Source organism: Brassica napus, chromosome A9 (assembly GCF_020379485.1).
Source record: "Brassica napus cultivar Da-Ae chromosome A9, Da-Ae, whole genome shotgun sequence".
NCBI lineage: Eukaryota > Viridiplantae > Streptophyta > Magnoliopsida > Brassicales > Brassicaceae > Brassica > Brassica napus.
The window spans coordinates 40,156,016-40,181,826 of NC_063442.1; the positions used below are offsets into that span (position 1 = coordinate 40,156,016).

General features: G+C 33.8%; 6 protein-coding genes and 1 pseudogene across 7 annotated transcripts; 4 read left to right on the top strand and 3 right to left on the bottom strand.

Annotated features, from left to right (window-relative positions):
- The first annotated feature begins 5,713 nt into the window (after window positions 1–5,713).
- On the top strand, window positions 5,714–6,424 carry LOC106365225 (signaling peptide TAXIMIN 2). The gene is made up of 2 exons (XM_013804674.3): window positions 5,714–5,994; window positions 6,184–6,424. Exons 1-2 carry the CDS (start codon window positions 5,897–5,899, stop codon window positions 6,305–6,307), a joined length of 222 nt encoding a protein of 73 aa, XP_013660128.2. The 5' UTR covers window positions 5,714–5,896; the 3' UTR covers window positions 6,308–6,424.
- A 659-nt stretch (window positions 6,425–7,083) lies between these two features.
- LOC106368780 (dnaJ homolog subfamily B member 13) lies at window positions 7,084–8,556 on the top strand. Of its 2 annotated transcripts, XM_013808818.3 has the most exons (3): window positions 7,084–7,433; window positions 7,512–7,927; window positions 8,007–8,556. In XM_013808818.3, exons 1-3 carry the CDS (start codon window positions 7,269–7,271, stop codon window positions 8,440–8,442), a joined length of 1,017 nt encoding a protein of 338 aa, XP_013664272.2. In that variant the 5' UTR covers window positions 7,084–7,268; the 3' UTR covers window positions 8,443–8,556. The 2 variants fall into 2 exon arrangements, with proteins under 2 accessions (XP_013664272.2, XP_048597530.1); XM_048741573.1 differs by having other exon boundaries at window positions 7,088–7,927.
- Window positions 8,522–10,427, bottom strand: LOC106368779 (pentatricopeptide repeat-containing protein At2g20540-like). Its single transcript, XM_013808817.3, has one exon. It carries the CDS (start codon window positions 10,159–10,161, stop codon window positions 8,551–8,553), a length of 1,611 nt encoding a protein of 536 aa, XP_013664271.2. The 5' UTR covers window positions 10,162–10,427; the 3' UTR covers window positions 8,522–8,550.
- Window positions 10,428–10,650: 223 nt separating this feature from the next.
- LOC106365224 (H/ACA ribonucleoprotein complex subunit 3-like protein) lies at window positions 10,651–11,497 on the bottom strand. The gene is made up of 3 exons (XM_048741574.1): window positions 11,337–11,497; window positions 10,996–11,038; window positions 10,651–10,903 (listed from the first exon to the last, which is right to left on the bottom strand). Exons 1-3 carry the CDS (start codon window positions 11,388–11,390, stop codon window positions 10,806–10,808), a joined length of 195 nt encoding a protein of 64 aa, XP_048597531.1. The 5' UTR covers window positions 11,391–11,497; the 3' UTR covers window positions 10,651–10,805.
- Window positions 11,498–11,532: 35 nt separating this feature from the next.
- Window positions 11,533–12,412, top strand: BNAA09G43730D. The gene is made up of 2 exons (XM_013808816.3): window positions 11,533–11,769; window positions 12,031–12,412. The coding sequence occupies exons 1-2, from the start codon at window positions 11,650–11,652 to the stop codon at window positions 12,097–12,099; spliced, it is 189 nt and encodes a 62-aa protein (XP_013664270.1). The 5' UTR covers window positions 11,533–11,649; the 3' UTR covers window positions 12,100–12,412.
- Window positions 12,413–12,781: 369 nt separating this feature from the next.
- Window positions 12,782–15,769, top strand: LOC106368777 (serine/threonine-protein kinase tricornered). Its single transcript, XM_022691365.2, has 12 exons — window positions 12,782–13,020; window positions 13,117–13,291; window positions 13,369–13,452; window positions 13,537–13,995; window positions 14,066–14,145; window positions 14,236–14,320; window positions 14,428–14,559; window positions 14,686–14,799; window positions 14,927–14,974; window positions 15,050–15,134; window positions 15,215–15,271; window positions 15,366–15,769. The coding sequence occupies exons 1-12, from the start codon at window positions 12,782–12,784 to the stop codon at window positions 15,512–15,514; spliced, it is 1,707 nt and encodes a 568-aa protein (XP_022547086.2). The 3' UTR covers window positions 15,515–15,769.
- Window positions 15,770–16,191: 422 nt separating this feature from the next.
- Window positions 16,192–25,435, bottom strand: LOC111208640 (annotated as a pseudogene).
- Window positions 25,436–25,811: the final 376 nt, after the last annotated feature.

Genomic DNA, 25,811 nt, shown 5'->3' on the forward strand with positions numbered 1-25,811 from the left:
TTTCTCTTAAGATTATGAACCGTATAGAGTCCCAACTTGAAAGAGAGACACAAGACTTTTTGTAGCTTTAATATAGTGTTTATTCAATGATAAACCACTAGGTGTAATCTTAGTACTAAACCACAAATATTGCGTTAGCAATAAAATAGATCCATAAAATGACGGAAAATGCAAACACAAACTCAATACGTACATGTGATTTAAGTACTCGATTATATGTAAGTAATCGAATATTAATATAATACGTTTTATAATTAGTTTATATAAGATTTCACATTATATAATTTTGTTAGTGCATGAAGTTAATTGGGTTGCCTGTTTTGTTGGCAAAGGAAACCACGAAAATCGGGTTGCATGTTTTTTTAGAGGGGAGAGGGATGTGGCAGATTGGATCAGAACCACAACTTTCAGGTTCAATATCTAAATGTCGCATTTGTATCTTTATCGATTTTGGTCTTTCTGTTTTTGATCTGTCACAACATTATTGATCCACTATATAACTTTCTAAACATATTATCTGAACTTCTTTAAAACTTGAATATAGTTAAATGTGAAACAAGTTGAATTACGGTAAATAGTTTCATTTGTTAATACTGTTGATTTAACACGGTTAAGTTTTTTTTTGAGAAATTAACACGGTTAAGTTGCTAAAATGTTTGTTTGAAATCAGACGTTATAGTTTTGATTTTTAAACACACACACAAAACACTGGTTCCTATATATAGATATATCCTTGTTCGGAAACTCGCTGGCTCATATTATTTTGTATTTATAGTAAATATAAAAACATAATAAAACTTTTAAATTCTGAAAATTTTCGCATGAATTAAAATATTTCCATACTATAATTACAAAATACTTTGTTGTATTTTGTACTAGTGATATATAATTATTTTAACAACGTGATCAGTTTATTGATTCTAGCATATGCACTTTCATATTTATAAAAATATATATTGTATAGACCATCCATTTAATTTAGTTTTATTGAAATATAATATTTCATAATATTTAAGCTTTTAAATTTCAGTTATTTATATTTTTGATTTTTTAGCATTATTATATTTCTTATTTTTTATACATTATTCTACTATTTTAATCAATTATAGTATTTATCAAATAGTTTGTATTAAACTTAATAATTAATTTTCAAAAAATATGGATCTAATATTAGATTGTTTGGAAATATGTTTAATTATTAATTCTTCGAAAATATGTTTAGTTATGTATTAGTTAAAAACATGTTAAGTATTATAATGCTTTTTCTATATTATCTTTAATAAATTCTATTTTTCATTAATAAGCAATACTACATTTTATAAATAATACATGAAGTAAAACTTACTTTCACATAATGTTTTTGTTATTTGTTTTTTTTTACTGAATAATATATTTTTTTAACAGAGTAGATCGATAGTGGTGGCATGGTATCATCAAGAGTGCCACAATATATCCATGGGGGCTTCATAAATAGATGCAAGATATGGAAATGTCTAGATACTTATTTACAGTAGTATCCGCTTCGGAAGTTCGCTGACGATGATGTTGTCGTAGATGCTCTTACAAAAAGGACGGAATTGTCTCGTTTACGTATAAATGGACATGCACGACCTTGAATGGGTCCGCAAGAGTTGCAATAATTGATATTGCTCGTTGCCATGTCACATGTGTGAATCTAATTCATACATATCTAGACATATAAACTGTGAGTTCAAAATGTTTTCGTCGTCATCCTTACTGTCTCGTGACTAAATAATTCAATGTTTTTCTCTCTAAATAATTCAATGTTAACAATGGTTAATTGCCTTACACTGTAGGTACAATGGCGGACCTAGAATCACTTATAGTTGGGGACATTATTTCTGTTTATTCACTAAACTAAGAACAATTTAATCAAATTAGCTTAAACTGTTTAGGAAAAAAATATAAAGAGAGTAGGGAATACGTGCTTCCGTAACCATAAGCTTGGTTCCGCCCATGGTAAGGTACTTTAAACAAAATATTTGTTTGTTTAGCTGCAAAATCTATATTTTACATTAAATCACATTTTTCGTCAAAAATGTTAAATCTTATTTTTAAATAATATTTCAATTTTCCGCAAAAAACAAAAAAAAATGTTTTTTCCTCAAAAGACATCAATTATTTTTTTGGAAAATCTACCAAAACATAATTATGTTAATTTATGTTAAAGTTTCATTTTTCCGCCAAAAACATACCATTTCATTTCTGTCAAAAAATGTAAAATCTCGTATTTTCCTTAAAACATAAAGTTTTGATTTATCATCAAAATGGAAAATCTCATTTTCCATCAATTTTTTTTTTCAAATGCATATAATTAATAATTTTATATATATTTAATTTAAAATAAACTAAACAGATGATAATAAAGAATTAGGATATCTGTGGATAACCCTAAAATTACATGGTTGCTGTGTTATCCTAACAATTTAGGGATTTTGAAAATTTCAGTGAAAAAAAAATCTACCTTATTATTTTTGGGTTAAGATAGGGTGGGGATTTTTTTTACCGACCACAACATTCCTATGCACAACCTTAACTGGGTCCGCAAGGGTTACAATGATTGATATTGCTCGTTGCCATGTCATGTGAATCCCATTCATACATATCTACACATATAAATTGTGAGTTCAAAATACTCTCTCGTGACTGCATATATCACTGTTCACAATGGTTAACTATCTCAAAGGTACCTAAACATGAATTTTGTTTCAATGTAAAATTTTTAAAAGTTCATTGTTTTGCAAAAAAATGGTTAATTTTTTATTTTCAGCCAAAAAAGTAAAACAATGTTTCTTTCGACAAAGCATAAAATTTTATTTTATCTTTCCAATAAATAAAATTTTGTTTGTTTTTAAAATAAGAGAAATTTCCTAGAATAACTCTTTCTAAATTTTTGTCACAAAAATAGCATTCAATAAGAAAAATAACCAATTTTTTTTTAAAGAGTAGAGATCGCATTTGTACAATAGGATTAACTAATCTAGATTTAAGATTTAGAGATAAGAGGTGGAGTTTTGAGGATAGGGTTTCAAATTTCAAAAAATAAAAAATTAAACTTTTCAAAATAAAAAGAAGCTATTTTGGTCATTTTTTATTAAATGCTATTTTTATGACAAAACCTTAAAAAATGTTATTTCAGAGAATTGTCTTTTTAATAAAGTATTATTTTCTCGTTAAAACATGAATACTTTTTTTCTATTTAAGCTTTTTTTTTCGCAAAAACATGTTATTTTGCAAAAACACAAAATCTTGTATTTTCGTCAAAAATGTAATTGCATGTTTTATCAAAAAATATTATTTTCCATCAGTAAAAAGTACAAATAAATATAATTAATTATTTTATATATATTTGACTTAAAATAAACTAAATAAGTGATAATAAATTAATAACAAATAAGAATATCTCAGGTAATTATAAAAATTACATGGTTGCTGTGTTACCCTAATAGTTTAGAGTTTTCTGGAATTTTCATGGTAAATTTTTTTTCCTGGACGGGTTATTTTCGGGTTAAGGTAAGGTGGAGTTTTTTACCCATCACAATATTCATGTGCACAACTATATATATGGGTCCGCAACCGCAAGGGTTACAACAATTGCTGTTGCTCGTTGTCCACAGATCTGAATCTAATTCATACATTTTCTTTTGATAATTAATCTAATTCATACATATCTAGTTAGACATAAACAAAGCGTAAGAATATAAACTGAGAGTTCCAACTTCCAAATATTCTCATCATCCCTTACTGTACACACGTACGCCTCTACCGAGTATATAGAATAAGGTATTTCAGTATTTCTAAAAGTCAAGTTATCTTGGTGTGAGTTTTAAATAAAGATGGAATCCAAAGAAAACATGATTGTGCTACGAAATTTCAATGTTTTCATAAGGTGTATAAATATACTAGCTATCGTAGAGGCCAATAAAACAGAATTCGAGTATCATATATAATGGTTGCACAAAACAAAGAGTATCATATATGATAATAATATTTATTGAAGTATTGAACTAACACAGCTTGATTAGGAAATTGAGTATTGAATCTATATGGAGAAATTGAGTATTGAATCTATATGGAGATTGGAGAAAAGAATATATATGTATATTTTGAAATTGGTATAAGGGAATTGACAACCCCTGGATGTAAAGGGCCACACCCACATGTGACCTGATAATGACAAGAATGGAAATGACATCATGTGTGCTTGTAATTAATTTTTAAAAATGAAGTGCAGCTTTCGTAAAAGGACTACTGTCATTTACTATGATGCCATCAATCATCATTTTTGTCGCTGTAAATAGCATAGCTTATCATATGTATATGTACTTATACGATTCTCATCATCGGGTTATATAGCTCACAAATTTCGAGGCAAAAGGGTTTTACAGGTTTGAAATGGCCATGGATTTAATTTTCCAGTATCTTGTGAAAAAAGGTTCAAAAAAGCAAAATCCTGAATTGGTTAAAGAATTGGTTTGATTCGTTGCAATTTGGTAAGAAGTGTGTTACACTGCTGGCCCATCTCGGTATGGGACAAAAAGTGCCAACCGCGTAAGGAAACTTTAATAGTTAATACTTTCTTTGTATATAGTTCCATGCAATTATTTTTGTCACTTTTTGTTTTTTCTGAACAATGGAAAAATTACGTTGAAATATATTGCAGAGAGACATGTATGTCAGCAAAAACTCGTCCTCCGAAGCCAAAGCCTAATTTATGAGAGAAACTGTTATATCTAACAATTAACTGTTATTGTCACTGTTATATCCGATGATTAAAATAATACTTTGGTATGTCAACTAGTCTTTAAAATTGAAAAAAATCTATTTTGTTGTGGATGTGCTTGTGGTGAGAAAACTTTTGTCTTTTGTGTGCTCAGCTAGCTATAGTTGGGACCATGATCTTGAAAGCTAAACATTTCTTCGATTCATTTTGTTTTTTTTTCTTAACCACTAAAAACATCTCGTCATTTGATTTATTAACGGTAATATGTCCGAGTCCGATTGGGATTTGCTCGTGTGACATACGTTTACAGTCCAGCTGACTAGCTGAGGTAAATGTCCCCCAGCGAGAACTCCTGAACTTGTAAGAACATTTGGGCCGGATAATCTGTAGACCATCATTTGGGCTATATATATTATGAGATCAAAAGGGATCTAAACATGGTTTCCTCTGAGGCTCTGAATTTTTACTATCTTAACTAACGGCCCATTTAGTCCAATTGCAGGAGAAGCTAAGCAAAATATTTAGCGGTCCGAGGAAAACGAAATTGATAGAGAAACGTAACATATGAACAAGAACAAAATCACTTAATAAATCAAAATTTTGGTTAGTTGGAAGGATGACCCCAAAAACAAGGCATAAATTACGATTTAGTGTTAACCACAAAATGGCAGTAATAGGAGTGGCATTGCGAGCAACAGAGAGATCAAATTTTGGAAAGATCACACGTAAAATGTTAAAAGGTGTATTGTTCACGGCACAAAGCCATGTCGACGTTTGTTGACTCTTTCTTTGCACTTTGACCAAAAAAAAAGGCCGAGATCAAAAGTACGAAATTTCAAACATCGAATTCTCAAAAGCACCCCATTGACTTCGATTACTCAAAATGAAAAAGGAAGAAACGAAAGAGTATATTCGTCATTCACAAAAATGTCGCCGCGTGGGTACGACGGCGGTTATACAAATTCATGTGGAACTAATAATCATCATTGACTAATTTTTTTTTAGTAAAAAAAAACTTACTCCTTTTAAAGGCAGCCCCTCTCTAATCTCTTTATCTTTCCATTCTCAGAGCAAAAAAAAAACTAAACTTTTCGTCTATTTCAATATTTGTCTGCAAAACCTCTGAAGAATTTGAGATCAGGGAGACAGAGAATGGGAGAATGTAGGCCTCTGGGTTTCTTATTGGGATTACCATTTGCTCTTGTCGCTCTTGTTCTCTCTTTAGTTGGTGCTATCATCTGGATCATTGGGTAATTAATTCCCCTCCTCCAATCTTTCTTTATACGTACAGGTTTATGTATTTTGTGTAAATTCATTTATATGCTATATGATTCAGTTATGTTCATCATCATCTACATTCAACCCCAGATCTACTTCTCATAAAAGAAAATAAACAAATTAAATATTCAATTTACTGATATATTTTTATAATTTGGCAGGACGGTACTGAGTTGTTTATGCCCATGTTGCTTTTGTTTTGCTGCGCTGGCCAACTTCGCTGTGGATCTCATCAAACTCCCTGTCAAAGTCCTCCGTTGCTTCACCAACTCCATCCCTTGTTAAGACTTTCTTTCTTTTAACTTCATGCTATTATTTTTCTTTTAATTTTTTTTTACTAATTTAGTCCTTTGTAGTTTGTACTCATGTAATTTTCTTTTGTAATAAATAATTTTAAATTCCCTAATATGTACGAAATTAGTTTAGAAAAAGAATTAAAAGTTCATTAAAATCTCCTGACAGAGCCAATAACTAATTTTGATAAGAAAGTTAAACGGTTAAGGACATCTCTATCCCTACTCTATTTTTTTCTCTAAAATGGAGTAAAAGTGATTATGGAATAAAGAATGCTCCAACCCAACCTCATATCTCACTCCATAATGAAGTTTATTTCATAAATGGAGTAATCTATTTTTTGTTTGTTCATCACTCCATTATAGAGTGGGAAATGGAGTAGAATTGGAGTAATTTTACTCCATTTTTACTTTTACTCCATTTTAGAGGAAAAAATGGTGTTTTACATTGGAGATGCTCTAAGAGAAAGAGAAGAGTCCTGATCAGTTATTAAACCCAAACACACAATGTTGCAAGTAGCAACTGCTTTTGCGTAGATTATAAAGCCCACTTGGCATAAATGGGCTTTAGCATTTAAAAAACTACAGCAGTGTGAAGAACACGGTAACGGTAAACACTTATGAACTGAGGTCCTGATCCAAAGCAAAATCAACAAGTACCCCAGGTTTTTGCATTCAAGAAGATAAAGACAGCTGTGACGGAATGACACTAGCGTAACAGGCCCGTCACCCAAAACAAACAAATAGTCAGATTACAAGGAAGGATATCTCGAACTTTCCACGGAATTCTCCACACTCCGAGAAGAAAAAAAAAAACATGATGGAGTCATCGGTTTTTAAACAAGACCGACTTCTCTCTGTCTTCACAAGACATAAGAACAAGAACAGAGACCCCTTACATCTTACTAGAATCAAGAAAAGTGAAGAAGCGAAAGAGAGAAGAAGAAGGTCGGATGGGAGTGGATTACTACAACGTCCTCCAAGTCGATCGCAACGCCTCCGAAGATGATCTCAAGAAAGCTTACAGAAAACTCGCCATGAAATGGCATCCCGACAAGAACCCCAACAACAAAAAGGACGCCGAGGCCAAGTTCAAGCAGATCTCCGAAGCTTACGAGGTATCTTTCTTTCTGTTCCATTCCATCAGCGTTTCCAAGAGCTCTCTGTTTCTGATTAACCTCTTGATGCTTTTGCAGGTTCTTAGCGATCCCCAGAAGAAAGCTGTATACGATCAGTACGGCGAGGAAGGCTTGAAAGGGAACGTCCCACCTCCAGATGCTGGTGGAGCCACTTACTTCTCTACCGGAGACGGTCCAACGTCCTTCCGGTTCAACCCGAGAAGCGCAGACGATATTTTCGCCGAGTTCTTTGGCTTCTCCAGGCCATTTGGTGGCGGCGGTGGCGGTGGTACAAGATTCTCTAGCAGCATGTTTGGTGATAACATTTTTGCCTCTTTTGGTGAAGCAGGAGGAGGAGGAGGAGCTATGCATCATGGCGGTGGAGCCAGGAAGGCGGCTCCTATCGAAAACAGGCTGCCTTGTAGCCTTGAAGATCTCTACAAAGGAACCACCAAGAAGATGAAGATCTCTAGAGAAATTGCTGACGTCAGCGGGTAAGTGACTGATCAACCAACATACCAAATGAAGTTAACTCCAATAGTCTGATTACTGATTTTACGTGTGTTTTTGCAGCAAGACGATGCCGGTGGAAGAGATTCTAACGATTGATGTGAAGCCAGGGTGGAAGAAAGGGACAAGAATCACATTCCCTGAGAAAGGAAACGAGCAGCCCGGCGTGACTCCAGCTGATTTAGTCTTCATCATCGACGAGAAGCCTCACCCGGTTTTCACTCGGGAGGGTAATGACCTCATTGTCACACAGAGGATCTCACTCGCTGAGGCCCTGACAGGCTACACCGTGAACCTGACGACACTCGATGGTCGGAGACTGACAATCCCAGTCACCAACGTGATCCACCCCGAGTACGAGGAAGTGGTTCCAAAGGAAGGAATGCCCTTACAGAAAGATCAGACAAAGAGAGGAAACTTGAGGATCAAGTTCAAGATCAAGTTCCCAACGAGGTTAACCTCAGAGCAGAAGACAGGAGTGAAGAAGCTTCTCGGATAACATGTCTTGTTTGTAGATCAGAGAGATTGTGATTTAATACTGTTGTATCCTGTTTGGTCGGATCTGTAACATAATAAAATACTCCTAATAAAATTTGTTTTGTTGTAATCAAAATCCAACCATTTCTATAGATGCAAGAGTAATGTTGTTCTTAATCACATCCTGATCCTGATGTACAGAGAAAAGCTGCAACACTGAACAGATCTCATTCCAGAAAGGTTTGCGATCATCTCCCGCAACAAACTCTTGAACAACATTGTCCACTTCTATCAAGCTACAACCTGGCGTCCTCTTCATACTCCCCTTCCTTATCAGCTTCCTCAACCTCGAAACCTCTTCCCATTTCCCCAAATCCGCATAAATATTCGAAAGCAGAACATAGTTCCCCATATCCTCAGGCTCTAGCTCAACAAGATGGTCCACTGCCATCAGAGCAACTCCAAGATTGCCTCGCGTTCTGCAAGAGCTCAACAGCGACCCCCAAATCTTGGAGTCAGGTTCCATCGGCATCGTCTTAGTCACTTCAACAGCTCGTTCCAGTTCCCCTGCTCTTGCCAAAACATCTATCAAACAACCGTAGTGTTCAATCTTGGGCTCTATGAGATAATCTTCCTTCATCATACCAAAATACTTCAAACCTTGCTTCCACAAACCAACGTGCGAACAAGCTGATAAAAGACCAAGAAACGTGATCCCGTTAGGCTTCACCTTCGCTCTCTGCATTCCATCAAACGTTTCGATCGCTCCTTCAGCGTTCCCGTGATGAGCATACCCTGAGATCATCGTACTCCACGATATAACATCCTTCCCCTTCATCCGATCAAACAGCTGGACAGCTTGACCAATCATCCCGCATTTTGAGTACATCTCGATGAGAGCGTTGCAGACACCAGTCTGCTTCAGAAACCCCTTCCGCTCTGCGTAGATATGGATCCACTTCCCGAGCTCCAGAGACCCGAGGTGAGCGCACGAAGGCAAAACAGAGATGAGACTGATCTCGTCGGGGTCTATACCAGCCAACTGCATTTCGCGGAAAAGCTCCATGGCTTCTCCGTAGCATCCAGCCCCCGTGTACCCGGAGATCATCGCGGTCCACGACACGATTGTCTTCTCCGGCATGGTATCAAACAACGCTTTCGCCTTCTTCATCTCCCCCAGCCGCGCGTGTCCCGAAAGCAGACTGTTCCACGATATAACATCTCTCTCAGACATTTCATCAAACACCTTATGCGCGTCGTCCAGGCCATCAAACTTTGTGTACATATCAATGAGAGCATTCTCCGTCACGACGTGGGCCTTAGGCCCGAATTTGAAGAGGTGACCGTGAACTTGCTTCCCCAAGTAACACGACCCGAGGCTCGCGCATGATTTGAACACGAAAGGGAATGTGAACCGATCTGGAAACTCGAGGCTATTAGCGAGCATTTGCTTGTAGATTCGGATCGCAGAGGGATACAAGGAGTTGTGAGTGTAAGCTCGGATGATGGAGTTGTACAAGAAGACATTAGGGTTAGAGACGTGGTTGAAAAGACGTGTGGCGTACTCCATGTCTCCGATTTTATCGCACAGGTCAACCATTTTGGTGAGTATGAAGCTGCTCTGCGATAGGCCGTGTGTGGTGATGGAGGCGTGGATTTGCTTCCATTCTGATCGGGTTTTGAATCGATGGAGAAGAGGCGCGAAGTAGTTCTCCACTTCTCTGATCCCATGGAAGGCCATTTCAAAGAGCTTAGCTTTGAGTGAAGTAAGTCACGTGATGATTAACGGTACGCACATGACCTAAGCAGCAAGCTAAGATCTGAATTTTGATGGATTTTTTTATTATATTTGATGCAAGTAGTTCCAAACGCAACAAATTTTGAATTTTTTGTGTTCAGGTTCAGGACACAGAAAGGCGAAATCAAAGAAGGAAGCCAGGTAAGTAGATACTTGTGAACCAGTTAATATCATTTAATCGAAACATAAACTAAGCTTGTGCTATTGGATTTTGGATATGAAGGACACCATACACTCGGATTATTGGATTAGTTCCATTGTTAGTGTCTATGTGACGGTTTAATCCAGTAAATACATAACAGAATCCCTTTATAGTTATATCTCTGAGATTGAAATATACGAATGGGTATACTATTTATCATATAGGAGATGCATCCTGTCTTCTTTTGATCATTCGACTTTAGCTCAAAAAATATTTGGATTATCACCAAATTTGAAAATGAACAACTCTCTTTAAGTTTTCATTCTTTTAAGGTTCATGAAAATTGGTCTTAAACTCACTACGGTTTATGTCACAACATTTCATTAAGAGAGACAACATAGCAGTGATAATAGAGAAAACATCAAAACCAAAAGAAGCTTGGACTTCAGTACTTGACAGGTGCGCCCTGGGTGGGTAAAAGACCAAACCGTTTCTTCAACAAAACTCTCTCCTTTGAATATTTATCATCAGGAGAGAATCGGGCTGCAATAGCACACAAACGTTTTTGGTTTCAATGAAAGAATCAAACTTATTAAAAAAGAACACAAAATGGTCTATAAAGAAGCTAGACTCACCTGGATGGGCAGATTCAGTGGCTGTACCAAGCCGTGATTCCTTCTGCACAAATTGAGTTTAGACACTCATTATTAGCAATTGAGTAAACAACACAGTGAGCAGAGAAAAACCCAAATGCTAAGGTTAGTTAAAACTTGTGTACAAAAAAAAAGTTAATCAATAACCAAGACCAAATATGTCTGAAAGACCTTGGTAGACTAAGATGAATGAAACAAACTTAAATCTACTAATTAAATATTAAAAGCAAACAAAACCAAGCTCGAGACAACTTTTATCTAACCGATTTTAACTAGTTAGTCTATGCTAAAGTAGTATCCTGAGAGGAGATTAGAAAAGGTACCTTAGTGGTGTAAACCTTCTCGCCCTTTTCGTTGATATAGCACTGAAGATACATTCTTCGTCCTTTGATTTCAGTGAAGGGCCGCAACAAACCTCGGAGATTTTTGAGACGAGAGTGCGATTAGGGTTTTTGAGGGCGGAAGAGGTGTGTGTGTGTATATACTATAAATGTTCTCGAGCCAAATAAATGGGCTTTAGATATAAAACTTGTAAGCCCAATAAGGCCACGTTGGGCCGTCACACGTAACTGACGATCTCAATCAGGATTACATCTCGTACTTCTTTCTCCGGCGGAAAAGAAGAAGCGGAAAACGATGGGGGAAGCTTCAGAGACACCGTCGAACGCCGCGAGATTTCGTGAATCAGAAGCCAAATCCGAGAAACCTCCTTTCAGAGTTGCCGTCGATGACACCAAACCTGTCCTTCAGGATCCGGTACAAGATCTCTTTCTCTCATTGAGCTAGAAATGAAGTGATAGGATCAAACTGAATGTTTGTTAGATTGTTCGTTTCATGTATCTCAAGCTTATTATATTTAGTATGGAATGTTAAAGACGTTAAAACTGAAGAATGCAAACTCTATGTTGGTCCCAATTTCAAAATGTACATGTAACATCTACTTGTTATGGCTATTTTTATTCTAAGGAAGATACTGATTATAGAATCCAATGTACACTTTTGTTTTTTTGGGTTTAGATTGTGAGATCGGACCCAATGGAGACAGAAGAAGCTGTGCTCAGATTGCCACTCATGAGACCCTTCTGAAGTCGTAACTGATGAGCTTAGAATCCACAATAGCTGCTTTTAAGACCAGACAAGTGCCAGCAGCACTCAGACCAGAGTGTATTTTCATTGCATTACTAATCACAATGTAAGCATTGCAAAACCTTTAAAATTTGGTTTCTTTTAACTTGAGAGAGAGAGAGAGAGAGAGAGAGAGAGAGAGACTTGTGCCATCTGGCAATCAACTCGTAACAAACATTCCTATTTTTCTTAACTAAAATCTCAAAACATATACAATGTTTGGATTGGTTTGTTATGTTTTCATTAATTAAGATATACAATCATGTTGAAAGAATCATAAATCCATTATTAATTATTAAAGAAAGAAAGGGAAGAAGTCTGCATGAAAGAATCAGAGAAAATGACGCTACCATGAAAATTTCATGGGCTTCAGCGAGATTCTCGCTCATTCTGTTCCTCTCTCTCTCTCTCTCTCTTTTCCTGCTTCGGTTTGAATCTCTCACGTTTAATGTTAAAAGGTTTGATATTTTTAGGTGTTTTATGATCCTCTCCCATTTTTAGTTTCTTTAGGTGATGATTTTGAAATCACTGGTTTATGCACAAAACGTTGTTTTTTCAATCCCAAGATGATGATGATGAATTATCCGTGAAATGAGTATATAATTTTGTGTGTGTAGTAAAGAGAGAGAGAGAGAGTATTAATATGGATTCTACAAAGGGTTGGTTTCAGAAGCGGCAGATGCGTGGAGGTTCCAGATATAAAGGTGGTGGTGGTTCAGGTGGTGGTGGTGGTAGTAATGGCTCTGCCGATGAGCAGCCAAACGTACAAACTGATGAAGAAGCTGTCTCTAACACTACTAAACAGAAAGTTGCAGCTGCTAAGCAGTACATTGAGAATCATTACAAAGAGCAGATGAAGATTCTCCAAGAGAGGAAAGAAAGGTATATACCTCTTGTTCTAAACCAAGAATGTACAAATCTTTCTTCTTCTTTTTTTTGCCATTGCCTGATTTATTTGGTTATTTGATATTAAAACAGGCGAAGCTTGCTAGAGCAGAAGCTGGCAGATGCAGATGTGTCTGAAGAAGATCAAAACAATCTTCTCAAGTTTCTGGAGAAGAAGGAGACAGAGTACATGCGCCTTCAACGCCACAAGCTAGGCGTTGCTGATTTTGATTTGCTTACCATGATTGGTAAAGGTGCCTTTGGAGAGGTAAACGCATTGCATCTTTTCTTCACTCCCTTCCTTCTTGGAAACGTGCATTATCTTCTTCTTCTTGTTTCTTGTAGGTTAGAGTTTGTAGAGAAAAGACTACAGGTCAAGTTTATGCAATGAAAAAGCTCAAGAAGGCTGAGATGCTTCGCAGAGGCCAGGTGATACGTGACTACCTTACCTAACATCATAACTTGCATGTGGTGAACTAATCATTCCTCACTATTTTATTTTCTTCTTCAAAGGTTGAGCATGTGAGATCAGAGAGGAACTTACTTGCGGAAGTGGACAGCAACTACATAGTGAAGCTCTACTGTTCGTTTCAAGATGATGACCATCTCTACCTTGTGATGGAGTATCTTCCTGGCGGTGATATGATGACTCTCCTGATGCGCAAAGATACTCTGACAGAAGATGAGGCCAAGTTCTATGTCGCTGAGACAGTTCTCGCCATCGAGTCCATCCACATGCACAATTACATCCACAGGGATATCAAGCCGGACAACTTGCTGCTCGACAGATATGGGCACCTGAGACTGTCGGATTTCGGATTGTGTAAGCCTTTGGACTGCAGCGTCATTGGAGAAAACGAGTTTTTGAACAATTCTAGTGGATCCACGGAGCAAGAGGATGGATCAGCTGCTCCAAAACGCACTCAGCAGGAACAGCTCGAACATTGGCATAGGAACAGGAAGAGGACGCTAGTAAGACTTTTAAAATTCACCTTTTTGAGATTTTGGCAAAAACATATAAGATTAACAAATGAAACAACAGGCTTATTCAACAGTTGGGACACCAGATTACATAGCTCCAGAAGTTCTACTGAAGAAAGGCTATGGAATGGAGTGTGACTGGTATGCAATTGAGGCTCTCTCTTTTTTTTTTTAATCACCAGATTATGAGGATAGTGCAGTTTAGTTGCTGAATAGAAAAATGCTCTGTAGGTGGTCTCTTGGAGCTATCATGTACGAAATGCTTGTAGGATATCCTCCTTTTTATTCAGATGATGCTATGTCAACCTGTAGAAAGGTAATTACTTATGCTCTCATTGAAAAAAAAAACCAAAATAAAACAAGACAAGAATGTGTTTACCTATACCACTTACATTGACATCAAACTCTTGTTTTGGTTTGCAGATAGTAAACTGGAAAAGTCATTTGAAGTTTCCAGAGGAAGCAGTATTGTCAAGGGAAGCTAAAGATCTTATCAATAGCCTTTTGTGCAGTGTCAGACGTAGGCTTGGTTCCAAAGGTGCTGATGAAATAAAGGTGTCCTTAATTTTACTGGTTTTCTTTAAAAGTTTTATCATCTTGAGTATGGATATGTAAGAGTTCCATCTGTAATATTAAAATCGGTGAGAGATTGATTATTTAATGCATCATTTGCATTTGCAGGCTCATCCATGGTTTGAAACTGTTGATTGGGATTCAATATTCGATATGGATGCAGCGTTTGTTCCTGAGGTCAATGACGATTTAGACACTCAGAACTTTGAGAAGTTTGACGAGGTAGTAACTAATCTCTTCATTATCCTCTGGATTTAATGGAAGCCTAAAAGATTTTTGAGTTAAATCGATCTCATTAATTTTGTATTTGATGATTAATATTTCTGTGTTTATTTGGTAATTTATGCAGTCCGAATCACAAACTCAGACATCATCCAAGTCTGGCCCATGGAGGAAGGCAAATGCTACTCCCTGCAAAGACTCATGATTACCTTCATTTTATGTTTACTCAATTCCTGTTTTATTTCTGCAGATGCTGTCGTCAAAGGACGTAAACTTTGTTGGGTACACTTACAAGAACTTCGAGATCGTTAATGATTACCAAGTTCCTGGAATGGGTACACACACTTGATCACTGGCTCTTTGTCTATTAAGTTTGAATGGTACTTCTAATGCATGCTTTCTTGTAATTTTGTAGCGGAGTTAAAGAAGAAGAACAAGTCGAAGCGACCACCAATGGTCAAATCACTATTCGGTAAACACCATTTTGTTTTTTTTGGCCTCTTGAAAGATCAAAAACCTTTGATCATGTTTTACTAATTTTTATGTATTTTTAAACCGTTCCATAGATAGTGGATCATCGGATTCACCGGAAACAACAACGAGATCGGCTTGTGATCGACCCCCTCCTACTCCTACTCCGCCAGTGGCTAAGGGAAGCTTTCTGAAACTTCTACCACCAGAACACGAAGTCAGGTCAAAGCATGAAGCTTGCTAAAAATAGCAAACAATGTTTAATTTGTATTGTTTGGATTTGGGTTGTGTCCTCAATCTTACGAACCGACGATCACTCCTGCTATCTCCAAGACGAACCAAGTCTCATTTATTGGCATGCAAATATTTTTAATTCATTTTACATAATTGTAGTTTTTTTCCCTCAAAAGTCAAGTTGGTACGGAAGGTGTATAAAACTATGAAATGCTTTTGTTTATATATACTGTATATTATTCTTGATCAATAGGTGGAATCATGACTTGTGGATTAGAATTATTACATAGTTTTTGACTCATTTCTTTTTGTTAATAGGTTCATAGTAATTTCGAATTTATGTCATAGCGCGAATGCAAATGAGAGTGATATTTATAGATTTGTTGAGAAGAATGAATAAGATTAAAGAAAAATTCCATTGGATAGCAGTAAAAAAGTTTTTTTTTATCACAAAAATAGTTTTTGAAGAGTTAAAATGATCCAAATAGGTTTTATTGGATATTGGTTTGGTTTTCAAATTTTAAGGATATAAAATCCGCTAGGATTAAGTTTTTGGTTATATTATTTTTACTATTTAAAGAAAGGAAATGTCTTTCCATCGTAGAAAAATGCATCAAACTATGATACCACTAAATTCATATAAGGGAACCCGTTTATTACTACATAACATTTTTTTGCGGTTCTAAGACCAAATGTTCTATCGTACATATTTAACAAGCATGTTGCAACACAATTATATTAGAGAAAAGCTAAACCATAGATTATTCGTCCATCACTCAATAACCTCGCAAGTGAATGATGATTGTCTTTCTACCTTTCTCGCCTCCAAAGTACCAATTCAACTGGATTATCACGAAACATCATCGTTTAGTTGGAGAGCGGTTGCAGCCATATAACTTCTGTGATACATGGGTGTGCTTTCTGGATATAGCATTTGCCTCGCTCCTTCAACCTTGATATGGTGACCCAACATCTTGATTGTTGACTAGTATTTGACATATATAAGCATAGATATATAGAATCACATGTGTCTAAACAATACAATAGAAAGAGAGATGATTAGGTTGAGCTGTGATTTACCACAAAAAGCCTGAGGCTGTGCCAAATGCGTAGAGGAGTGGGAAAGGGAGAGAGCAAATGCCCAATAGAGGTAAAAGTGATGCCGAAGATATGGAGGACGAGAGAAAGTGGCGGAGGGTTCATACCACCTAGAAGTGCCATCAATCCCGACGTGCGGAAGCCCCCACTACAGAGGTAATCGTAGCAGCCTTGTCGCATCGCCTCTTTTGCTTCGTCCTTTGATGCAACCAGCACTTGGGAAAATGCATCCCCTAATGTGTTAACTGTCGCTGACATTGGCTTCACCAAACAATATTGACGTTTTTTTTTTATTTAGAAAAATGTTTAGACTCTCTAGGCATTAGGGATTGGTGTGTGACGTGTACTAACCTTTCGAATATCATTAAAGTTTTTGATGACTTGAGAGACTTGGGTAACATTGGCAAGGTTCTCCAGTGGCTTGAGAAGATGGCGTAAAATAAGAACGTCGGACAATACAACCATCATACCAGAAGCGATTAATGGATGTTGCATGTTGAATGCATCTCCTAACACAATCACTCCTTTCTTCTCACTCAACGTAGCAGACATGCTCTTGGTTGGCACCAATTTCATGCTTGCTCCATCATTGATCCCTTTTATGAATATTTCACGGAGCTGTGTAGGTATCTGAAATTATAGTGAAAATTAGTGTCTACAGTTCACACTGTTAAATTTTCACTAGTCACATGGTTATTTCAACAGCTCAAGTAAAAAGATGATGAATGCATATATTTTGCATGGACAGTTTTCAAATGATAAATTGTGCTTATATACATGTCTCATCTGTAAGTACTAGTAACACTAAATTCTCTCAAAATTGATCACATATTGAGAATCTAATAAACTTGATGCATACCTGAGGAGCCATACTTTCCTTGAGGAATGTAGACATTTCACCGTTTGCCATAGAAGGAACACTATCGGCGGGAATTTCGGCAATACAGCGAACCTCATCGCTGCTTATTTGATACATTATGCAGACCATAGGTCTAGAAAGAATTAGATGTAGACTTTTTGGATCATACAGTTGACTATTCCTCGCGATCTAACCCACCATGTACGTGTGCACTTCCTCCTATATATATATATATATACACAGATATCTATCCTACTATATAAAAAGTACTATTTTAGGAGCTTCTAAGGGGTGCCACATAGGCAGAAATATTTCCCACCAATCAATATGCCATGTCACTACGGGCTGAGTCTCAGACCAATTTGAAGTTCCGGCCCAACCTTGCTCCATTCCGGCCCAACCTTATACATGTGGAGAATATTTCTAAAAACTAAAATACCACGGACGGTCCAACTCTAAATTTAAAAAAGTTTCCAATTATCTAAATATCTAGAGAACACTCAGCCTCCCCCTAATCACCAAAATAGGTTGCTTATGTCCATTTGAATGAAGACGTCCATTACGCTCTTTCTATACGAAATAGATAACTGTTTGAAAGATGAACTTGTGTTGTGTTTTGACGGTTAATAGAAAGTAAAATGAGAAGAAATTATTCAATAGAAATTGCATAGATTTTTTTTTAATAACTGATAAAATATTATTGAGTATATTATTTTATATCAAGTAAAATATATTGAAACCCTTCCTTTTGTGCTAAACACATCTTAAATGAGATGATATAATTATCAATGAACAAAAAATTTGAAATGCGTTATTTTACATTTTTGGGAATATCATTTTTTTCCCGTAGACATTCCCTATATATTAAAAGAGAAACATTACAACTTTTGAACCATGACACATGTTATCACGAAAATCAAGCTTAGAAAAATAAGTTGGTTCATCTAAACATATTTATACTGTTCATTAACCCTAATCATATAATTAATTATTAATATAAAATAGTATTCATTATTTCCTTGAATAGAACATACGGAATTATAATATATATGATAATTAATGATTTTAAATAATAAAGATTTGATAATATTTTGTCTCATGTGGCACCCATAAAATTACTTCATTCCTAGGAAGGTTGACAAAACCTTTTATTTGCAACACTCTGAATGTGGTAAATATATGAGATATACTTTAAAAAATATGCAAAAAAAAAATATCTAATGTTTCAGTTGTTAACTTCTCAAATAAATAAAGTTAATATCTATAATTCTCTTATATTTGTATCTATAATCTGTTTATATAACTATTTATGTATTTCTAAATTGTATTGTTTTTCATCAAATTATAATAGTTTTTTAAATAGGCAAATAAGAAAAACACACAGAAGATCAAATTACCTTTTAATTTAATAAAATGAAATAATTCATTTTACAATTTTTTGTATCTTAAAAGAAAATTCATATGTTCTAAATTTATATTATATGTTAATTTTAAAGTAAAAGGGTAATTTTAAAACTACAATTTAAAATGTACATTGTAAATGATTCGAGTAATCATTATATTAAGCATACTCATTTTTATTTATAAAATCATACGCTTCTAATACACCGAATAAGAAAATATAGCTACATATTTTAGTTCAAAATAAGCTTTGTTAAAATTAAATCGATATCAATACTAACTCATTAGAAAGTTAACATCAACCAAGTAAAAACAACTATTATAGAAACAAATCAGAAACACATATATCCATTACCTTCATAAAGGCCTATGTCAAGTTTTTTAACTTTTAATCATTCTTTTGAATATGTGATAGCTGATATAACCTTTTAATTGTTATGTATCCTCATTATTTTAAAAATAATTACTACATATAAAAATATACTGGAGTATACAACTAAAAACTATTAAACGAAAAAAACAGTAAGAGCACTGATTAATTTCATAAAAATCTAAAAATACCAACCAAAAAACTAAGTTCTACTAACTCAATGAATTCTACCAAAGATTACATGTTATGGAAACCAATTAAAAAAAATCACTAATAGAAACTACAAATATGCTACCAAAAGAAATATAATAGTTAAGAGTACTAATCATTCTGTTCAAAAAATTAAGTTAGTTAAAATTCATATGATAACTTCTTTTATCTACACATTACTAAAATATTAAACATTATATATAAACAGTTTTTATAGAAATATTTCAAATCAATATGGTCTATCATTAACAACTCTCAATTAGAAAATATTAATATTTTAAGAAAAGTTAAAATGCATGATAAAAATAAGCCAAAACAATAAAACGATAAAAATCACTATGGCTACACTAAATGACAAATATGACATACAAATATACACTTAAACTTTATATTATTTCAATATATATAAATGAACAACTTTGAATTAAATAATGGAACAGTACATCTGTTACACTTTTAAAATATACTATTACTAATGTGATGTTTTTAGAAAACATAATATATGAAAACAATGTCACAATTTTTAAAGATTGTTGTAAATAGAAACTAATAACAAAGAAAAGTAGAAAACTAAAAAAATTCTTAATTAAAACATCACTCTTACGTAACTTTTTCTTATTATTTATCAACTTAAAAATAATTTTAATATTAAATTATAATAGTTTCTACCTCTAATCAATTGAAACACCAAAATTTTAAAATATAATCAATATTTTCAAAAAAAATATTGAAACATTATCCGCGCGTAGCGCGGACCAGAACCTAGTACTATTAAAAGGGAAGGAATCCTAAAAAATCTACTTAGACAAGGTTGTTAGACTATTTCATTAGACTTAACTATTTATTTAGTTTTACCTTATATTTCTCTAACTATATAAATACTTTACATAATTTAAATAAACTCATTTATTATTTTCCCATGATATATTATATAATTATTCTAACAATAAATCTCCATGAATATATGACAGATTATTCAAACATACTTACACATGACGTGAACATTACCACGTATAATTTCATTAATAGTATAAATTTTTTAATGGTTTAGTTATGTTAAATAGGTATATAATTTGTATTTTAAAAATTTAAGTACTCATTTGGTTCTTAGTTCGGTTTCTATTTTTCGGTTCCAAAGATATATATAATATGCTCAGTTATTTATGAAATTCAGCTTAATTTTAGATTTTTTCCAATTTGGTACGGTTCAGTGTACTCGGGTAAATATACCCAAACCTATATTATCTTATATAGAAATATATAAAAATAATTGATTTAATTTTAAAAATAAACCCGCGTTTTCTAATCGCGGGTCAAAATCTAGTATGATCATTAATTGATCATACTTCTCAAATTAGAAACTAAAGATGAGTATATCTCTAACGGCGAAGAATTAAATCTACTTTAGAGAAGTATATAAATACTCACACTACTATCAACGAGAGACCTACGAAGGTTTGAATAGCATCCGTCACAGACTACGGTGAGAGGTGCAAAAGCCGTTGTTTCTTGGCATGCAGTAGTGTTCTTGTATATCACACCTTTGATCACTCCCTTTTCTTCTATTAAAGACTTCACAGTTCCTTCTTCCATGTGCACACTAAATGCCCAGTAGTGTATAATGTCAGTGAGTTACGTTAAGGTTATATAATGGATTCAATCTCCAAATTAGTCGAAAATAAGTGAAATGATAAATATCCAATAAAAAGCCAAATTATATTATATAAAAAGCCAAATTATATTCTAACTTACCGTCATAATAGGGTTCGAATACTATTCTTATAAAGAGACGGTACTATTGTATAAAAGTAAAAATTAACTAAATCGCTATAACTGGATTATCCTACATCTTTTGTAGTTAATTTATCATATATAAGAAGTATCAGTTTTTGCTTGTAGTTTTAATTTCAACTCATCCCAATACTTCTTATCAGATCAGTCTAGAAAAAGCTCGTTAGTTAACCATAGCAAGTGACGAACAAAATACATAGTAGAGTATTTTCATTTTGACTAATCGATATCTCCAAGTATATATACCAAGTCTCAATTAAAGTGTCATACCACTATACTGTAGAACTATAATTAACAAACGAGGAAGTGAGAGATAAGTACTTAGGAAGAGAAGAAGCCCTTTGGCGCAGTCGTTGGACCAATCGGCCATTGTGGAAAGATCGAGCAGATGGTTCATAAGGAAAGGTGTTGTTTTCCACAGGAAAAGGTAAAACCCCTTCTTTCCCGTCCTTGTAAACGGCCAAGCCCGTGAGTTTTTGCGCATCTATACCCTCCAGACAATCTATACGTACAATATCACACACAAAATATTCATATCAATCAAAACCAAACTAAAATTTGCTTACAACTTCATTTTTTACGTCTCAAGTTCAACCTAATCAAAGATCTTCTTTAAAAGCTTCTCTTCGTTTATATGACATTTACAATTTAGCAAAAAAAAATTATATACAAATTTGATTATTATTTTACCAAATCCTAACCAAATTAATTTTGTCCACCTGAACTTTTCTTTTAGTCAATTGTCCATTAAAAACGTAAAACCAAATTTTGGTCGATGTAAATCATTTTGAATAACAGTTATACCCCACATGTCTACGGGGTTCATTGGTAAGGATTGTAGTTTTATGTTTTTTTATGTAGATTTATTTTCAAAGACAATTAAAAGCACTAAATAAAAACCGTAGAAAATTGATTTTCAAAGCTAACATATTTCCTCTTTAATTTTTTTTTATGTAGAATCATTTTTCAAATCTAAAATATGATTGCTTTTCTTTTTTTTTTGATCCAAAAAAAGATTGATTTTTAAAAAATGACTTTAGAAAGAAATAGTGCTTTTTAGAGCATTTACAGCCCTTGCCAATCAACTCCTAGTTTACATGAAAAAAAAAATACTTTTCTGCCTCTAGTCTTTTTTGCTAGAGAATCAGTACAAATACGCATGCTATGCGAGATCTCGTCTCATGAGAAAGACCGAACAAAGCTATCTCTTATCGAACTGAGCTACAAGTCCATAAACTTTTCATTTTGATTATAAACGGGTAAAATTCTCAAAACTAAACATCTAAAAACTTAATAACCGAACTGGACGAATAATCACAAACCGAATGTCAACTCTCACCAATAAAACTGTGATTGCAAGACGTGTGAATGCACTTTAGATTTTAATATGGACTCAATTTTTATAAATAGAGTAGATTAAAATATTTTAGAACTGTAAATCCCCCCCCCCCCCCCCCCCCCCCAATAGGCAATAACTTTGTAGTAACGTTTTCCAAAAACATGAACCTTTAGAGAATTTTTTTAAAAATAAATGTGTTTTTTTTTGTTAGATAATTTTAAGAACGAGAGGTACATGATTTTGGAAAATAATACTATAAACTATGTTTGTGAAAAAAAAATACTATAAACTATGAATTAACATGAACGTTTTTCTAAATTGAAAGATGAAAAAAACTAATTTAGATAAAATGAACATTTTCTAAACACATCACTTCTATAATATATATATATATATAATATTAATTATTATTTCTATACTAATAGGGCTAAAATTTTAATGTAAAGTTTATAAATTTATTATTATTTAGGTCTCTATCTTGCACTAAAAATTCAAATAATATAAATAAAAATAAAATTTTCGAATACATTATTTTGTGAAAAATAAATTAGCTATTATTTTATAGTATTAATAAGTTATATATATATATTATTATTAAATAGATTTTATATAAAACCAGTATCATTTATTAATTCAATTATTATTTTATAAAACTTCTACCCGGTATACTTTATATACTAAAGCACAAGTCACCTAACTAATCAGAATATGATACATGGCAAAAACATTTAAAAACAAATATTGATACAAAATTATCTTTCTAAAAATCACATTCAAGTCCCGAGTTTTCAGTGACTCCAAATACCTACATTCCTAAAAAAATTCCCATTATAATCACCACGTTCAAAAATATGATCCACGATTTAAAACTGCCTCTATACCTTCTTCATCTCTCTTCTTCTGCATTGCTTCTTATTTTTCTTTTTTCTCTTTCAGATATTCGACAGATGCAAGAAAATCCCTACATGTCATATTCTTTTATTATTTGTTTCAGCTTGAAAATGGCATCTGAGTGTTGAGTCTACTCTTGTTTTAAAGCGTTGTCAGGTAACAATAAGTATCTCTAACTCTTTTATTTATAAAATTAGTATTTATAAATCTGTTTTTTCTATTGCCTAATTTAGGAAACTACTTGCCTTGCTTTAATCCAATAAAATCAGAAATGTAGGGGGAAGAAAACAAAATAAAAATAAGCTTTAACAAGAAAGAAGTATATCAGGCCAAGATACAATCTAGCAAAGGATAAACTCAAATTACAGACAAAACGAAGGAGCATTCTCTGAAAACAATTGTATCCTTACTTCTTTTCTAAATAATTCTCTCTTACTCTTTAAAATTCTATATTATGTTTTTGTAGCCTCGAAGGTGGTTAAGCATTTTCAAATTTAAAGATGTGGAAAACAACAGCAGCAACAACCAAAAAAAAGTAACACTCAACCGAAGGAAAACAGGTATCAACTATCTACAACTATGATAATGCAAATATAGTTTTTACAAATTTGTTTGGTTTTTTGGTGTAAAAAAATTGTTTGTTATGGTTTGACAATTTCACTAATCTATTTGTTATAAACAGAGCATTTTCGACTATCTTAGGAATTTTTAGAAAAAAATTGTATATTTACGTACATGTTTAATTATATTTTTTATTATATTAATCTTATCAAAACAGTCATTAAAACAATAAAAATAAAAGTGAATAGTTTAAGCATCATTTTTTTAATGCAAACAAAAATTGACCCGTGCTTAGCACGGGATGGTAATACTAGTATATATATGTACACGTAACAACCTTGCATAAAATTGTTGTTGTGGAACCAAGAGCATACTGGATTTGCTATGAGCTGCAGACTCCAAGTTCATACAAATGTCGTACGTGTTTCTTTCTTTTTTTTCTTAACTTTATGTCGGACGTGTTTCCTGATTCATTTATGTAATTATTGTTTGATAAGTTCATTTCTGTAACCTCACCCATCATTTATGTTTCTTGATTCATTTATGTTCCAAATTTAAGCAAAAAAAATTCATTTATGTAACGAAAATGAGAGAGACCTTGAAGGCCAAGCTTAGCAAGCATGAAGCGTCCTCCTGGCTGCATAACCTCACCCATAATTCTCTCTGGTTCCCTCATGTCCCTCTCAATCACATGCACTCGACGTCCATCCTATGCTCCAAAACAAGTAGGACCAAATAAAATATTATATTGGAAATAGATCACTGAAAAAAACTATGCACAATAACATAGAAAAAAAAGAAAGAAAATTATAAAATATATATATATATATATATATATATATATATATATATATATATATATATATATATATATATATATATAGAAAATTATAGTTTTCTTGTGTTTTCGTAAATAAAAATATAAGTGCGACACAAATGCAATATATGGTCGTAAAATCATGTATACTTTAGCAAGAGCATAGGCGAGAGCTGAGCCACCAACACCAGCTCCGACGATGATGATGTCAGCAACACCTTCCCTTATCTCCTCTGTGGCCGCCTCGGCCAACTTCAACATTGACTTCTTTTTCCTTTGGTTGTTGAAGTGAAAAATCATCCACGTTAGCACAAAGGCGAGTAGCATCGTCCATAACCAAACGTGCGGCAAATCCATTTTGCTTCAAATGGTTTCAAGAGAATTGAAAAGAGTTAAAGGTATTTGAGTTCAAGTAAGTGCAAAGGCCATTTTAAAAGATGGTCCCCTAGGCTATGGTGAGTCACCATCTTAGTATTAATCTTTCATCTCAAGCCAACACGTTTTACTCTTGGTTTGCCACTTGGCAGCCTATTCACTGTCAGTCAGTGTTTTGAGGCTCTGAGCTCGAAGGTTATCCGGTCTCGTGTGTTCAGACATACCTCTATTCATTTCTGTGAAACGGTTGTTTTGGTCCTATGCTGAACTTGAGTATTTTAATTATTTCGATATTTGTGTGTATAGCGTGCTACGAGTTTCAATAATAATGGTGGAACTAGAAGAAACATATATAAGAAGGATCAAACCGAGTAAAAACAGTTAATGGATTGGGTGGAAGGAACGGAAATGACTGTGGGATTAGGAAGTAGAAGTTGGATGTCAACGAAATAGCATTATTATCCAGGGTTATAAGAAACGGAGATTATATACTAGGGAACATAAGAAACTGTTTCTTTATTAACTTTTTAGTTAAAAATTAAGAAACAACTTCTTATGTTCTCTTAGACATGATTAATTCCAGTCTCTTAGTCGG

Coding starts and splice junctions, on each gene's coding strand:
- LOC106365225 (XM_013804674.3), top strand. CDS start 5,897: ATGGGAGAATGTAGGCCTCTGGGTTTCTTATTGGGATTACCATTTGCT. Junction 5,995..6,183: donor GCTATCATCTGGATCATTGG/GTAATTAATTCC, acceptor ATAATTTGGCAG/GACGGTACTGAGTTGTTTAT.
- LOC106368780 (XM_048741573.1), top strand. CDS start 7,269: ATGGGAGTGGATTACTACAACGTCCTCCAAGTCGATCGCAACGCCTCC. Junction 7,928..8,006: donor GAAATTGCTGACGTCAGCGG/GTAAGTGACTGA, acceptor GTGTTTTTGCAG/CAAGACGATGCCGGTGGAAG.
- LOC106368779 (XM_013808817.3), bottom strand. CDS start 10,161: ATGGCCTTCCATGGGATCAGAGAAGTGGAGAACTACTTCGCGCCTCTT.
- LOC106365224 (XM_048741574.1), bottom strand. CDS start 11,390: ATGTATCTTCAGTGCTATATCAACGAAAAGGGCGAGAAGGTTTACACC. Junction 11,039..11,336: donor AGAAGGTTTACACCACTAAG/GTACCTTTTCTA, acceptor CAATTTGTGCAG/AAGGAATCACGGCTTGGTAC. Junction 10,904..10,995: donor CACTGAATCTGCCCATCCAG/GTGAGTCTAGCT, acceptor GTGCTATTGCAG/CCCGATTCTCTCCTGATGAT.
- BNAA09G43730D (XM_013808816.3), top strand. CDS start 11,650: ATGGGGGAAGCTTCAGAGACACCGTCGAACGCCGCGAGATTTCGTGAA. Junction 11,770..12,030: donor AACCTGTCCTTCAGGATCCG/GTACAAGATCTC, acceptor TTTTGGGTTTAG/ATTGTGAGATCGGACCCAAT.
- LOC106368777 (XM_022691365.2), top strand. CDS start 12,782: ATGGATTCTACAAAGGGTTGGTTTCAGAAGCGGCAGATGCGTGGAGGT. Junction 13,292..13,368: donor GTAAAGGTGCCTTTGGAGAG/GTAAACGCATTG, acceptor TGTTTCTTGTAG/GTTAGAGTTTGTAGAGAAAA. Junction 15,135..15,214: donor TTACCAAGTTCCTGGAATGG/GTACACACACTT, acceptor GTAATTTTGTAG/CGGAGTTAAAGAAGAAGAAC.